At 42.8% G+C, this 17,568-nt stretch overlaps 1 protein-coding gene across 1 annotated transcript in view; it reads right to left on the minus strand.

Moving 5' to 3' along the window:
* Positions 1–5,172: 5,172 nt before the first annotated feature.
* The window catches only part of PPEF1 (protein phosphatase with EF-hand domain 1), a 44,960-nt gene continuing 32,564 nt past the window's right edge, over positions 5,173–17,568 (minus strand). Inside the window, exons 13-17 of the mRNA XM_083171004.1 lie at positions 12,964–13,106; positions 11,600–11,706; positions 8,098–8,261; positions 6,642–6,726; positions 5,173–6,131 (exon numbers count right to left, since the gene is read on the minus strand). Coding sequence (XP_083027130.1) covers positions 5,938–6,131; positions 6,642–6,726; positions 8,098–8,261; positions 11,600–11,706; positions 12,964–13,106 — 693 coding nt within the window. The 3' untranslated portion in view covers positions 5,173–5,937. The remainder of the gene's footprint in view (positions 6,132–6,641; positions 6,727–8,097; positions 8,262–11,599; positions 11,707–12,963; positions 13,107–17,568) is intronic.

Raw genomic sequence — 17,568 nt, forward strand, 5'->3', positions numbered from 1 at the left:
GTGCTCCTACCCGCAATATTTTATATAGAAACAGCGCACACATTCAGTGCGCAGCCCAAACAGGAGTGTGTTCTTGCTGGGAAGGGGCATGGCCACACAATAGTACCCCCAATTCAAATTATGCCACACAGTAGTGCAACTTTATTCACATTATATCATGCGATGGTGTCCCTTATTCATGTTACCTCACACAGTAGTACCACTTTACCTTATGTACATTACTCCTCACATTATTCACATTATACCCTTAGAAAAAAATCCTGAGAAAATATTGTATTTTAAGTACCTCCATGGCCACACTGCAACCCAGCACAAAGCAGTGCGTGCTGGGCAGAGGAGAAGAGCTGCAGCTTCTGCTGTCACTTAAGGGGAGGGGACCCGGGGCCCCCAATGGGCCCTTCCATCAGACTTTGGCCTGGGTAATTTATACCACCTACCCCTTTCTCTCGGCACCCCTGATAATACCACACAGTAATGCCCCTTACACATGACACACATTATTAATGTCCTTATAACCATAATGCCCCTTACACATTGTGCCAACCTTTATTAATGCCCTTCATACACATAATGACACACATAATGCCCCTTACACATATGTTGCACATTATTAATGCCCTTATACACATGACACACATAATGCCCATTACACACATGTTGCACATTATTAATGCCCTTATACACATGACACACATAATGCCTGTTACACATATGTCGCACATTATTAATGCATTTATACATGACACACATAATGCCCCTTACACATATGCCGAACACTATTGTACAACCAACCCACCCGCAGACAGCACACCACACAGCCGATAACACTGTGACCTCTGCCTTTGCTTGGATACAGATGTTTCCTCATACATCTTGCCTCAATAGTCCATGCAGCTCCTGGCCAGTTCTGCTAACATTGGGTGCATTTTTTGCTAAAAAATTGTCTTATTTTCATTGTTATGTGACCAGGACACACAAGAAGCTTCCGATGATTAAAATGATATGTGGCATGCCTATATTCGGTGTGCGACTGTGGCTATACCTGCATATGGAATGTTATGCTGTGTACACACTTGTACAATCTGCATAAGATCCAGATGAGATTTTGACTATATAGTCAAAATCTCAACTGGATCTCATGCAGATTGTATGGGGTTTATCCCAAGCGATCCAGATGTGTTCAAGATGCGCTCTCCCATATCTCAACCAGAAAGTCTTGGCTGCCCTGTCTATATAGTGCAGATCTGCACGATATAATCTAAATTGAAAGCAGATAGTGTAAATTGTATGCAGATAGTCTAAATTGGATCTTATGCAGATTGTACAAGTGTGTACACAGCATAAACAGTGATTTCCAAAATTACACTATTTCATATGCAGATACAGCATCACTCACACACAAAATATAGGCATGCTGCATATCATTCCAAATGCCCAAGGCAATTGCCTAGTTTGCCTATGCCTAAGGCCAGCTCTGAGTGTAGCTCCACCCCCGCCATGGTCGTGTAGCCACGCCCCCCGCCAAGTCCGTGTAGCTCCATCCCCCGCCGGGTCCCTGTGAAGCTGGCCAAGCCTGCAGCGCACCGCAGCCTGACAGGCAGCTTAGGCAGGCTGCGGCAGCCTAATTAGCGGGGGTGAGGGACCAGCCCACCGGGAATCTACCCGGTGTCCCGGCATCCCAAATCGCCTCTGGTCACAACCATGGCTGCATCTGACATACATACGGCCCTGGGCATTTAGTTTTGTTTCTGGATTTCTTCTATTACACTTTTAGCCGTTTGATGACTGAGTCAGTTCTAAATTCCTCCATATAGTAACTAACACTGAAAACAGTTCCCTTATGTACATGGTCAGTCTATCACTGGTCAACATGTGCTAGGTCGACCGTCAAAAGATCGACATGGGGTTTTTGACAGTTTTTTAGCCGAATGTCGACACATTCAACATGGACACAGTTTGAAGTTCACCGCATCCCCTCGCATCGCTTGCATGCTTAAGGCACGGGGATGGTAGGGCATGAAATACTGCCTGTCGGCACATGTTGGCTCAAAAAACAGTGAAAAACCCCATGTTGACCTTTTGACTGTCGACCTAGCCCATGTCGACCTAATGTGATGTCAACCTAGACCCATGTCGACATAGGGCCAGGTCGACCTTGACCCATGTCGATCTTAACCCATGTCGACCTTGCTGCATGTCGACCTAGTGGTGTCAACCCAATGCTTGTCGACCTAGTTGTTGTAGACCTAATGACTGTATCCCATATATGGGGGAAATTTACTAAAGGAAATTTGTAAAAAATAGGTGTATTTGTATCCAGAAATACACTTATTTTTGACATTTACTATCCCAAAAATACGGCAATTCGTATTCGTATTGATAGCACATCAATGCGAAAACGAATTGCCGTATTTTCGGGATAGACAATGTCAAACATAAGTGTATTTCTGGATACAAATACACCTATTTTTTACAAATTTCCTTTAGTAAATTTCCCCCTATATGTGCTGTGTGATTCCCCCCTGCACTACTTGGTCGGCACTGCAGCCCAGGGCAGCAGCCACCTCTGCATACCAAACGTTATGGTATAACTGATGAGTGAGATGCACATTCTTTTACTGGAGAAATGCCCCAGCCTCACTCTCCATCCAGGACAAATCCCAAAACAACCACAGTGCAAATAACAGGTGACTACAGGGGGACAATCACTAACAGCATAAGGAGTCAGAGCCGGCACTTGCCTAAATGACGCCCTAGGCAAGATTTTGGCTGGTGCTTCCTAGCACCGCCACTAGTTCCACCTCTCACCCTGCTCCCCTTTCCCAGCACCATCAACCCTCATTATAGCAGTCATAATTTTGGTGCTCCTACCCCAATATTTTAAATAGAAACAGCGCACACATTCGGTGCGCAGCCCAAACAGGGGTGTGTTCTAGCTGGGAAGGGGCATGGCCACACAATAGTACCCCCAATTCAAATTATGCCACACAGTAGTGCAACTTTATTCACATTATATCATGCGATGGTGTCCCTTATTCACGTTACATCACACAGTAGTACCACTTTACCTTATGTACATTACTCCTCACATTATTCACATTATACCCTTAGAAAAAAATCCTGAGAAAATATTGTATTTTAAGTACCTCCATGGCCACACTGCAACCCAGCACAAAGCAGTGTGTGCTGGGCAGAGGAGAAGAGCTGCAGCTGCTGCTGCTGTCACTTAAGGGGAGGGGGCCCGGGGCCCCCACTGGACCCTTCCATCAGACTTTGGCCTGGGTAATTTATACCACCTACCCCTTTCTCTCGGCACCCCTGATAATACCACACAGTAATGCCCCTTACACATGACACACATTATTAATGTCCTTATAACCATAATGCCCCTTACACATTGTGCCAACCTTTAATAAGGCCCTTCAGACACACAAAATGTCCCTTACACATATGTTGCACATTATTAATGCCCTTATACACATGACACACATAATGCCCCTTACACATATGCCGAACACTATTGCACAACCAACCCACCCACAGACAGCACTCGCACAGCCGATAACACTGTGACCTCTGCCTTTGCTTGGATACAGATGTTTCCTCATACATCTTGCCTCAATAGTCCATGCAGCTCCTGGACAGTTCTGCTAATGTTTGGGTGCCTTTTTTGCTAAAAAATTGTCTTATTTTCATTGTTATGTGACCAGGACACACAAGGAGCTTCCGATGATTAAAATGATATGTGCGACTGTGGCTGTACCTGCATACGGAATGCTATGTTACAGTGATTTCCATAATTATACAATTTCATATGCAGATACAGCATCACTCACACACAGAATATAGGCATGCTGCATATCATTTTAAATCAGCAGAAGCTGCTGGTGCCCCTAGGCATTCCAAATGCCCAAGGCAATTGCCTAGTTTGCCTATGCCTAAGACCGGCTCTGCGCCACCCCCACTATCAACGCCAACCCGAAGTGTGGCGGGCGCTGCGAGCCAGCGAGGGGCAGCGGTACGCGTCCTCCGACCTTTTCATACCCCCACTATTCACGTCGGCGCGGAGTTGATATTAGATAGTGTGGCGAGCGCAGCGAGCCACCGAGCCTGAAGCATGGCGAGCGCAGCGAGCCCCGCGAGGGTACGTGTATTACTTTACATGTATTCCGTGTCCCCTTGCGGGGCTCGCTGCGCTCGCCACGCTTCGTGCTCGGTGGCTCGCTGCGCTCGCCACACTATCTAAAGGCAACTCCAGGCCAACGTGGATAGTGGGGGTATGAAAAGGTCGGAGGACGCGTACCGCTGCCCCTCGCCATACTTCGGGTTCGAATTGATACTGAGGGGTGGCGTTGACAATGGGGGGGGGGGCATTTACCATTGTAAGGACCCATTAGGGTTGATGTACAATAAAAAATCGTTTACCATCGCATTGTATGCCCTTGTATGGCATACGATGCGATACGATTTTTTATTGTACAATTTCGCGTCCCATCGCATACCATCGTATACCATATTTAGTCTTATGGTATACGATGCGATGGGCGCCGTGCTAGGAAACAAGTACCAAAAGGAGTAATCATTGTCTTTATATTTCATCTCACACAGTAATGCTGTTCCAGGGTTTATTACATTTTTAGAATGTAGTGAGGAATGGGGTGCACATATTAGGTCGACAGTAACTAGGTTGACAGTAAAAAGGTCGGCACGCCCAATAGGCTGACTTGAATCATGAAAACATAATAAGCCACACCCCTTTCCTCACTCACCCCTTACTTTAGCAGATATAGCTCCGTCTTCTTTGGGATGTAGGTCCATCTGGTTCTATCAGAATATGGGGGCTTATTAATATGACATTATCCCATAGCCAATGTATTCCTATAAGGTCCTGCATGTATTATAATGCCAACTCTAGTTCATATATTCTAGCAAAACCCTTACCATCATTAAAAAGGTGCTAAATACTTGTAGCAGATATCGGTATATACAATAGAAAATTCTTCTTGTTTAATCATACAAACTATTATTTTCCTGATTCCTGATTAACTTAAATAGTATTAAGAACTTTTATAAAAATAAAAAAAAGGCTGCTACATACATCGCGTTATTTTATTAAAGGCAAAGTAAGGGCAAACTAATTCCTACCGCTGTAATGTCCAAGCCACACCCGAACATGACCAAAACACACCCCAGATATAACAAACCTCACCCACATCAAGGAGGAGAAAGAGAGGTAAATGTAATAAGATGGGAGTGCTATTAAAGATGGGGTGTTGCCCATAGCAAACAGTCAGATTCTGTATATTAGCTTCTAGATCAGTGGTTCTCAACCTTGGTCCTCAGGACCCCCAACAGTGCAGGTTTCCAGGTCACCACACCGAATCACAAGTGAAGTAATTAGCCGACCCGTGAACGTTTAACATGTGTCAGTGAACAATGAGTGCACCTGTGTACCTGCCAGGAGACCTGGAAAACGTGCACTGTTGGGCGGTCCTGAGGACCGAGGTTGAGAACCACTGTTCTAGATGGTGCTAGATAAATAAGTAGAACCTGGTTGGTTACTACTATGGGCAACATCTCCACTTTTAAAAAACCACTCAGTTTCTGTACAAAATGACTAATATATGCTTTTAAAAAACTAAGAGCAATGTCTGCTTAATAAAACGATCATTTTTGACCCATTCCAAAAGTTTAAAAAGTCAAATATTAATTATAACTTCAGTCATTTGCTGATGATCCACAAGGTCCGCTCACTGTCTGCTGCACCACTTTTGTACAAGCCTCTCTTCTTCATGACACATCGGTGGATCACGTTTAGCCCATGCTGCCGCCAGTACCTGCTTCCTGCAGAGAAGCACCATCGACTGTAAGGATACAGCAAGTGCCTTTAGAATAGATGGGTTTACTGTAGACCCATTTATCAGAACACATTCAACTTCATTTACTGTCCTTTCTTTCAAATTTATGAACCACACGAAAGGCTTCCAAGAACTCATTGAAGTCAATGCTGCCATCCTTGTTGGAATCTATGATGTGGGCCAAATCATCTATAGTGGAATCATCTATACTGATGTGAAGATGGGAGCTGAAAAGCCTCCAAGTCTGACGAAACTCTTCAATAGAAATTAAGCCTAAATGAAGCAAAAATAGTTGAAATAAAAAAAAACTATTATCAAATGAAGAAGCACATGGGTGCCAGATGACCTCCCAACAACAGTCAGTATTCCGACAGTCAATAGGCCAACATCTGAATCCTGACTTACAGGGGCTATTCTCCCTCGTGGGGGTCCACGACCCCCATAGAGGGATAATAGAACCTGTGGCGAGTGCAGCGAGAAACTGAGCCTGCAAGGAGCGTCGTAGGACTTTGTAGCAGTCGGGATTCCGAAATCGGCTTAGTGACTATCGGAATCCCGACTGTTGGGAGATCATACCTCGCCAATTTTATCCAGAGGGATCCAATCGGATCCCTCCCAGTACCCACCATGATTGCTAGACTATCATTGCAAAAATACCTCACTCTAATAATAATAATAATAATAATACTAACAATAACAACAAATAATGAGTTGTCTACAATAATGCAGTTAAGACATTTGACTGCTTTAATGCAGATCTGCTACACTAAGGAAAACATTTACCTGAGTGATCCTTGTCAATTATATTGAATATAATCTCCAGGTCAGCCCTGTATCTGTATAAGGTTTCTACCAAACTTGGTTGAACCTGGTCAGGAAGAGAATACACCGTTAAGATGACATCATTTTTAAAAGAAGTTAAAAATAAAGTACAGCAAGATATACTTACATGTAAATGAGTGATTTATGCTATAAAGCATGTAATGTCTGTTGACCTTTAGACCGTGTTAACCTTTACAATGTCAACCATTGGACCCTGTCAACCTTTAAATCCGGTTGACCATATGACTGTAGACCTAGACATAGTGGGTGAGATTTAATAGAATGAGAGATTCAGAAAGTGAGAGATTTGGTAAGAAATCTCCAGTTTTTTTAAAGCGGCAATCATTTACACTGCAAAATCAAACTGGATTTGCAGTGTAACTGATTGAGTCTATAAAAAAAACTGGAGATTTCTTACCAAATCTTTCACTTTCTGAATCTCTCATCCTATTAAATCTCACCCAGTAGATCTAATATACCATAACCACACTTATATGGTGTCCATGTACACATATTGATTTTTCATGTCAACATATTACATGTGTTGTTAGTTTTGTCAATGCCTGACTAACGCATGTCTAACTTTTGTCAATGTCTGACTAATGCATGTCTAACTTTTGTCAATGTCTGACTAATGCATGTCTAACTTTTGTCAATGCCTGACTATCGCATGTCTAACTTTTATCAATGTCTGACTAATGCATGTCTAACTTTTGTCAATGCCTGACTATCGCATGTCTAACTTTTATCAATGTCTGACTAATGCATGTCTAACTTTTGGTGTCTACCTATTGACTGTCTGACTAGACATTGTCTGTGAGCTATACCACACCCGTTCCTGGTGGACACACATGTTATCGGATGGGAAAACAGGTCTCCTGGGGCTGCTTATCAGGGATTCTGTTTTGCACGCCTGATGAAAGGGAAGCAGAGTCCCCAAGAAGTGCCCCTGGGAGATTCATTAACGGACAAATTTACTGCAGCTTATAGGATGGCTATCCAGTGAACATTTCAAGGGATACCTGTCTTTTCATCAGGACAAACGGTTACATGAAAGTACTGGTGCTAAGGCTGATTAAGGATTTGTGCTTGATTTTGTTTTGAAATCATGTCAGTTGTGACACTACCGGCACGGTAGTGTCACAACTGACATGATTTCAAAACAAAATCAAGCACAAATCCTGACGGTACTTTTGTATCAATTACTGTAATCAGCCTTTTCCATAAAGCAGAGGTTGTAGCCATTTTTAATCTGACAATCTCTGCTGATAGGTGACATTAAGTTATTTCTATATTTATTTTTACAGGTTTAATATCATGTACATAAGAACAGTTAATTCAAAATGCCAGAAAGGGCATATAGTATAGTATACATTTTTGTTATCAGTGATAACATGAAGAAACATATTGCACTCACTTCTTTAATGGGGTTTTCCATTTGAAGGTCTTCAAAACATGACAGATAGTCTACATTGCCATTAGAAGCCAGCCGGGCAAGTCTTGAACGTAACGTCCTCCAAGGCAGACCTAGATGAAGGATAGTCTCCACTGCTAATGCCCAATCGCTGATAGAGATATGTCCTGTTGAATGTATAATTATTGAAATAGGATATTAACTTGGTATCTTTATCTAGAAGACATTTACCCAGGGGTGCCCCATGTCAAAGGCTGGTGCTTCCATTAGACAGCTGACTGAGGGCACCAGGACCTGAGGAGGACGGCCTGCTGAGGCTGCCTGGGAAAAAGATGAGGAAGTCTATAAAAGAAACATTCCTCATCACCCTGGTGAGCCTGCATGGGCAGTGGCAAATGCAGGATTTTTAGAGCGGAGTTTCCAAATGTAATCCAAAGTCTCCCACTCTGCAGCACATTGGAGTAAGTATGGGCATCTGGGGTAGTGGTAACAGCCCTGAAAATTGGTATTTTTTTTACACTGGATACAGTATGGAATACAGTATTAATATTTAACAGTACAGATGCTCTATAGTATAGGCTGATTAAAACATTTAAATAAGATAAGTGGTCAGGAAGAGGTTAAACATGCCATACTAAATACATACACAGACATAATAGAACCAGTACTGCACTTTCTAAGCTCACATTCTCCCACTTCATGGTAAGGCTCCTGTCTCTTCCTCCTGACAGCTACTCTCTGGTCTATTGCGATGTTATTATATACCAGTGCTATTGTTGTCATCATTTACGGCACTTACCAAGAGGAGGGGGGTTTCCAGGCAACCAGAAACCCAACTGCATTTGCCTATGATGGGGGTTCCCACATCACCTAAGATGATTGAAAGTGGGTTTTCAGTGGGGTGCAGCAGGTAAAAGTTTTGCCTAGGGTGCCGTTTTCCCTTGCATTGGTCTTGCCTTTGCCAAATAAATACTTATCTGCCATCACTGAGTGCTGAGACACCACAATGTAGCACAAAAGCAGACACAAAGAAAATGCATGGGAAATAACATAAAGGAAGAAACCCCTTTTCTAATGCCGGACTTAATATAAATTACCCTAATAATTTTAAATATAAATACAGAAGGAATATAATAATACAGCAAGTAATTACAGTATAGTCAATATATTTATGTCCTCAGCTTTTGGTACATTAAGAAAAAATAGACACAAGAACAGCACACAAAAATGAATCATGTGATAGGACAGAGGAAACAAAGAAAGCTCATTTCCTCTCCTTCCTGTTATTATCCACCTCTGTCGCTATGTTTCCCCTATACTCTGTTCTATCAACTATTGGAACAGATTGTTAATGTATGGATAACACTTCTATTAGAAACACCAAACATTTGCCTAATGCCCCGTATACATGAGGGCCGATTCAGCCCTGTACGATTAGGTCTGAATTCAGCCCGGTCCCCGATGTTCGAGGTTTGCGGAAAGCTTAGGCAAGCTTCAATTTGTAGTGAACGGCTTCAGCGAGCTTCAATCCAGTTGGGCGGCGTTTACCTGTTTGCTAGGCTGCGAACATACAGCATACAGGTCTGAATCAGGCCCAAGATTACATAAGCAAAATCAAATAATAAATTGATGCATTCGATTTTGACACAATCCCGCTGTGCAGCCGGCGGCATCAAAATCGAAGAGAAAAAATAGACTGTTGAGGCAAGACTATTTAGTACAGATCTGTACTACAGTATATAGTCCAAATCAAATGCGTTTGCTTGTTGTGCTATTCGATCCCGATTCAATACTGATTGAATCAGGATCAAACAGCAAGGCAATCGCACCGTCTGTACACCCCTTAAGGAGCCAGTGGTTGGGGCGCCTAGGGGTATAGTATAACTGTCCGAAAGTCGGGTTTCTGATGTCGGAGAAATGACCTTCGGAATCCCAACTGTTGGTGCGTCATCCGGCACACGGCGCCTTGAGCTGAATGATTATGTAATGTCCCTGAGGTGCCCTCTGCATGAAGCAGAAGGAGTTTGGTTTGTGGTGCTCTGCTATGATTTCCTAGCCAAGTGCTGTAACTCCAGTCTGAGGAGGGCTTGGACCTTGTGATGATATATATATAAAAATTTGCAGATGCATTCGGCTTTAGTATTTGTATTGTGCGTAATTAAAAAATATATTTATGGCCTGGTAAACGCCACAGTAGAATGCACAGGATTCAAATTGTGAAGGCCCCAAAACACACATTTAACTATCAAACACATATACTGTAGTTGAGTTAAATAAATATACATTCACATCTAGTAAGGCCCCTATATAGTATCCAGTGCTGATTAAAGTTACCATTTATCCAGAATTTGCTTAAATGGGTTTGGTATAACATATAACATACCAACTGTCATAACGTCAAGTATGATATTTTAGCCTAACTCTATCCCTAAAATAAGCTTTGTTTCTTCTGTTATCAGTTACTACAATGATGTGACTGTCGGCATTATTAGCAGTGTTAAATGTCCTTCTTTTTATATTATATTATTAGATGTGTTGCTCTCAGTAGCGCCCATATTCCCACTGGCGTAGCTAGTGGAAAAATTCAGTTTGGTGTACTAGACAAAAGTTTGCAATTACTTTCTATATGGACTGCAACTGTGAATAATGTGGGGTACACACCAGGACGACCCGCTCACGATGCACATCGTGAGCGTGTCGTCAGTGGCTCGTCCGACCCGCTCACGGTGACGCAGGGGGGCACGACCCGCTCATGATGTGCACCGTGAGCGGGTCCGATCTGATGGCGACCCGCACCCGGCTGTATGGTCGTCATTGAGATCCTACCTGCAGCAGGTAGGATCTCAATAACGACCGACCGACCCGCGGGACCGCGCATCGGATCGGTATCGGTCCACACCAGGTCAGAAAAGGGCCCAATCAGCACACAATCTACATCCAATTGATCGGAATTGGATCTAGATTGTGGGGATCGGGCCCTAGTCGTCCTGGTGTGTACCCAGCATAACACCCATCCCAGAAAAAGGGCAGCGTTTATTAATTGGTCTCTAAGTGTAATACTTATCAGCGCGTGAATATTGTTGTGAGTAGGTTTTTCTTGTACATCCTGCTTAGAATTGTCATCTATTCATGTATTGGGTATATCATTTGTTTCTGACACACATGACACAGGCATTGCCCTAATGCAGCAGTAATGTTATGGTATGTATAATACCCTGTTCTCACTGCAGGCAAATTCCCGGGTCTAGGTTTTTTTTGTAGTGTGAACCCTTCTTTTTACCCGTGTTTGAGCTCCGGATATGCAGACACGGGTTGACCCGTTCTCACTGCATAAAAACCCATGTTAAAAGGCAAATCACCGGGTAGAACTTCTTCACCCAGGAATTTGCCTTGCAGTGAGAACAGGGGTCAATCCCTGCAGTCCTGCCGGGTAAAAGCCGTGTATTTCTCACTGGCAGTGAGAACACGGTATTACTGAAGGCGCATGGAGAATGGAAGTAGTTACCTGTCCCTTTAGAATCATACTCTTTAAATGCTTTCATAAGGTCAGAGCGACGGGCAAAAAATTGTTCACGTAGAGCTCTGAGAGCCGAGTCTTCCACAGCACTTACCCTGCAAAGCGGGGATAAATAATACGATAGGAAAAGTATTACACGTTTGCAGGGATATATTTAGTGCAGCTTTAATCAAATTGTATTTATTCATATTTTATATTAATAATTTTAGCTGGGTATTGTATAGAATGAAGGGGGTGCCCCACATCCATTTGACATTGATGTGTTATTACGATCTATGTCCTTATAAGTCTTATTTTAGTCTTTAGCTTAAATAAAATATTTTTCATTTAGCGTTATAGCGCTGTACACAATTGTATATATTTATGTGGTGACAGTGCCCTCTGTATTTATATAGCTAGCATGGAAGAAGGTGGCACTTAAGAATACAAATGTACGTTTTGGGACTGCATCCATCAACATATTGCCCATGACAATGGGCGCAGTACCGAAACATAGGAATAAAGGATGCTTTTTCCTACATACAGGTCTGATGAGTGCCCCCCTCTTCCATGTACTGTGCTGCATACATGAGAGGAGTGCAGATCCATCAGAATACTATATAATTGTATTATTATTGTACTGTAAATTATATTCTGCATTCTGAAAAAGAAATATTATAAATGAAGGCGTGCCCAGGCGGTTTCAGCGAAGTCATGTGACCGCAGCTCCGGCCCCCATCAGCCTGTTTCTATCCCAGCTGCCGAGTAAGTCCTGGGCTACACACAGACTGCACACACTGGACATCATTCGATGGTGAGTGAGTTGCGAATGGATTTGAAGCTAATCACAGGCTGTTTGCTTCTTGCACAGAGTGGGAGATCACTCTGACTAGGCGGCAACTACAAATTAGAAGCCATGGGATCAGGTATGAATAACCCCCTTCATTTTCGGTCTTTTGTAGGTGAGTGCGGAAAAGAAGAGTAGAAGTTCTGGTGGTAGCACTTGTGGTTCTTTCCCCAGTAACACACACAGATTATGATGAGTCTGCCATATTGGGGTCAGGAACACCACCTGCTAGATGAGCCTTTTTGCATTAATAAGATGCCAGTTTGGGTGCCTTGAGCTGTTATTGATGGGCCTTTCGATCATTCCACCATACCTCTCATATAAAGCTGACCCTTTCCTCCTGTATTTTAGATAAGAAGGGTTTTACTAACTGGGAGTTTGGGCTGACATTGGCCATTAGGGTGCTTATTATTCTGAAAATGTGGCTCCATATCTATCTATCTATCTTAATTTTACTAATCACTGCACTGAAATAAGATAAAGAAATACTTGAGTTGAACACAAATAAAAGAAAGTCTTCCCAAACCTTTGGTGCAGTGTGAGTTTGCGCGTGCACTTCCTGACTTGATATTGCACAAAGCGCGGAGTCAGGTCTGGACACAGCTTGAGATACGCTCCTCTGTTACTTCCTTCCTCATAGTAGTTAGATGCTGAAAATATGGTTATAACCTGCAAGAAACAGATTGCTTTTTGAACACTTGTTATGGGAAAAACCCCAAGTATATGTGGTATGATCAGGCAAATGCAAAACATGCTATTGAGAACACAATGTTAAGAGCGATAACAGATCATTGTTTCATAGACAACAGTTCTGTCTCCTTGTATAAATTAGGATAAGAAGTAGCATAACAATTCCTCCAGCCAATAAGGACATATAGTAGATGTTGGGTAAAGTATGTGAGCAATTGATATAGCTGATATCATACTCTATTTTTTTAACCATAGCTTGAATTATAAAGCTTTATTTATTATATTTACTTTAGTCATTTATTCATAATTCATGATTCATTTTTTTTCTTCAAAAAAGTTACATTTCATAGTATTTTTGTTTGTCAAACTAAATAGATTATATGTTGTTAAATTGCCCATTAACTTGAAATGGAAAAGGCGAAATCAGGGCCACATAAAAAAGCTTTATAAAAAAAAACAAAAAAAAAATCAATGTGTCACGGGTATACATCTTTTGTAGAAATAGTCCTAATCACACAAAGGGTATCTCCTTGTTATAGGGTATATGTGCACAAATGCGCCTCATAATTTAAAGATAATATCCTGATATGCTGGGTGGAATAATTTTCCTGTAACATTGGGGACATCCAGCATATCAGGATATTATCTTTAAATTATAAGGCGCATTTGTGCACATAAACCCTATAACACGGAGATAACCTTTGTGTGATTAGGGCTTTTTCGACAATCAAGGCCTAGACCAAAAGGTCTTCACCCACATATGTGTATTTTTTAAATGTATTGTGATGTATTATGTGACTGTTTTTATTTTATTTAGTTTTATAATAACCTTACAAATTGTAATAAATATGTTTATTCACATTACAAAAATATTTTTATTCAGCTTCCACACACCTATCGCCCCCATGCAGTCTTATTTCTATACTAGCTTCATATATCTATCCAGGGCCAGAGCTACCTAACCCCCTCCTTGCAACAGTACTGCCAAAACTGCTATCTACCTTTACCATATAAGCATTTAATGGTAACTCTGTGGCAACGAGCATGAAACCCCTAGTAAGGAGCATGTAACCCCTGTATTTGAGCAAGAACGAGCATGTAACTCCTACGGCGCGCATGTAACGAGCAACGAGCATGTAACTGGCAACGAGCATGTAACTCCTACGGCGCGCACTATCACTGGTTTTGCTGTCTGTGTGTCTGTGTGTGTGTGTGTGGGGGGGGGGAATTTGTTTTCTAACACAGGGCACCAAAATGTCTACATATCTACATATGGTATTACTGCTACTAAGCCCATTATGTGTTTTTTTCATCGTGTGCCTTCAGCAGGCATTGAGGGCGCAAATTTTTAGTTTGCAGGGGGGCGCCGAACACCCTAGCACCGGCCCTGCCTGTATCACTATCCTTTAATTGCTTTGGTACATTTCCAGTCCTCATTACCCTAGTACCATGACTGATCTCCTATTCTGCCTAAAGTGATGGATCATTTAGCGCTTACCACTTGGCTATGTTTCCATATGGTTGTAGTGTGAGAATATTATAAGACGTCTATGAGACTGACTAGAGCGAGGCTCTTATTATGAACATTATAGAGAATCCCTAAAGGCACAAATGTTGATAAATCAAATTAATTGTTGCCCATTCAATACAAGAATGGATTGTTAGTCATGCACCCATAAGGAAGCCTGCCATGTTACTAACATTTAGTATTACACTCAGCGGACGTATTCACAATGCTCTTGTATCAGACCAATCATTTCCTAGTAAAATAAAACTTTATAATGAATATGACAAACAGACAGATACATACACAGACTCAGTGACACATTTAGGTGTTCATTCAGACATGATTGTATGGCCAGAAATGATCTATAGACTGCGCAAAGATATGGCCCACAGTACTCATGTGATATGCCCCACAGTACTCATGCGCGAGGCCGCTCTGCAATAAAATCCTGCTACTTTAATAAACTGCTGGTTGTTAGCAAGTTGACAGGAAGGAGGTGTCAGAGGGTGAGAACCGGCCGCTTCATGGGTGTGCCAAGTAGCACTATAGGGGTGACATGTAATAGGATGAGATATATCGACTTTTGTGATTTTTCGTAAAAAAAAAAGGGCTGAATTTGCAAATTTTTTTGAAATCACCAATTTAATAGGGTGCGATTTGAGGTAAAAATCCCACTTTTTGCTGTGAAAATCGCACATTTTGACGTGTCGATTTTTTTCTCACACTTCAAGATGTTTTCCCATTGTAAAGAATACAACTCGCAAATTTCATAGGATGCGATTTTTCGAAAACGTTACCAAAAAACGCTACATGACGAGTTTGACATGCACAGACCAGTGCGACCTGTGCATGGTTCTGTCCAAAAAATGTGTAAATGTAAAAATGTGAAAATAAAAAACAGCGTGGGGTCCTCCTCCTGAGCATAACCAGCCCGGGCTCAAAGAACCGGTCCTGGTTTTAGAAATTCAGGGGACAAAAAACAGGAGATCCCCAAGATTTCTAAAACCAGTATCTGGCTCAAGGGCCGGTCCTGGTTCCCAAAATATGGGGGACAAAATGAGTAGGGGTCCCCTGTATTTTGGCAACCAGCACTGGGGCACAGTGCTGGTTGCCAAAATACAGGGGACCCTTACTCATTTTGTCAAACAGCCAACAGGGCAATGCTACAGCTGGGGGAGACTTTTTACGCAAGTTCACCCCGGCCAAATCATTCATCCCTGTGGCTGGTCAGCCTGGACAGGGACCCTGGAGGAGTGGGAACCCCCAAAATAAAGGGTTCCCCCTTTAGAGTCAACCCTGCCCAGGTTGAAGCCTGGGGCTGTTCCCGGTGGCCCTGGGCTGTGGGCACCAGGCTGATTGTTGTTTAAAAATAGACAAAACGATTTTACATTGTTGTGGAGCTACAAGTCCCAACAGCATGCACCACATGCAGGGACTTGGAGAACCACAAGTCCCAGCATGCATGGGGGGGACTCTATGCCTTTTTTTTTACACAAATCGCACATGTGCGTTAATTTGCACATTTTCATGACTAATATTCGCACATTTTCATGACTAAAATTTGCACTTTATCACATTTTTCATTCCAAATTGACAAAGCCGCCCGGTGCGCGGCAAAACTTGTCTTTTAAGGATCCCACACAACCCCCCACATCGGTGACCCAGGGGGAGAGAACTCTGAGCAAACTGCCTATCCCCCCCAGTGTGATTGGCACAAGGCGGCGAGTCTCTGCCGCTAAGCAGGAGCTGACACCCGGCTTATAGAGTGCGGCTCACGAGCACCCAGCCGCCCTGCTCATCGTTGACTGCTTATACCCCCCTGCCTAATCGGCACAATACGGCGAGTCTCTGCCGCACAAGCAGGAGCTGACGGCTTACAGAGAGCGGTTCACTAGCAATCAGCTGCCCTGCTCACCGCATATAGACTATGCCTCTAGCCGCCCGCCGAATACTGTTCAGGCACACTCTGGCTACACCTACCGCTGCCAATTAAAGCAAGACTTTATCTAGGCGCTGCATCGCCTGTGGAGTTGTGTGGTAAAATCATACAGTAACGCTATCCAGGAGCCACACTTGTGGTGAGCCGATATCCAATAGATAGGAGGGCTATTAAGGGTGGCCTCGGATGCCGATACCAACACCTGGATGCACCTGATGTACCCGGATATCAATCTGCATAGAGGGGACACTCACCCACATCGATTGTAAGTGAGCACCAGTTGTTTGCGTTACTCATCGCATTTGTTAAAGGGCCCTTGGACTTTAATCCATGGATGTGCAGTTCATCTTGTGGAATCTAACTATTTGGTCTGCATTAATCTCAGGGTCCTACCATCCATATTGGTCATTTAAATTGTCTATTTGATTATTTTAGAGTAATTGCTACCAGCAGTATTTTAACAGTGTGTATTTTGTGTAATGGTTTTGTGTAATTTGCATGTGATTTATTAAAACTTGGTGTGCGATATTGGATTCATTATTTATATACCAAGCGACTAGTGGTACTGTTCCTATTCACATCGCATTTTTTGTGCCTCGATTCGCATTCCATTCATTTCTTTGAAAAAATCGCGATTTGAAAAAATGCGATATGGTGCGAAATCAGAACCTTACTAAGAATCACATCCTTTTAAATGTCACCCTAGGAGTGCCAGACAAAACACTGGGAGTGACAGGGAAAGGGGAGGGTGAGTGACGTCAGCAACTGCCGGATATGCCTGTTTTCATTGCAGAATCCGAGTAAGTCTCTGGTTACATAGATCCTGAGATGACTGGTGCCCAGTGCAAAAATCATTTGCACGAATAGATATTCAGCAGTACTGATCCATTTGCACAGCGATAACATTAGTGCGCAAGGTGAGATTTCTCCCTAGCGGGGCGGCATCTATCTGAACACTGGCCGTTGCGAATTGGCGGACGTACAATCAGGACTGA

Source organism: Crinia signifera, chromosome 2 (genome assembly GCF_055691185.1).
Source record: "Crinia signifera chromosome 2, ASM5569118v1, whole genome shotgun sequence".
NCBI lineage: Eukaryota > Metazoa > Chordata > Amphibia > Anura > Myobatrachidae > Crinia > Crinia signifera.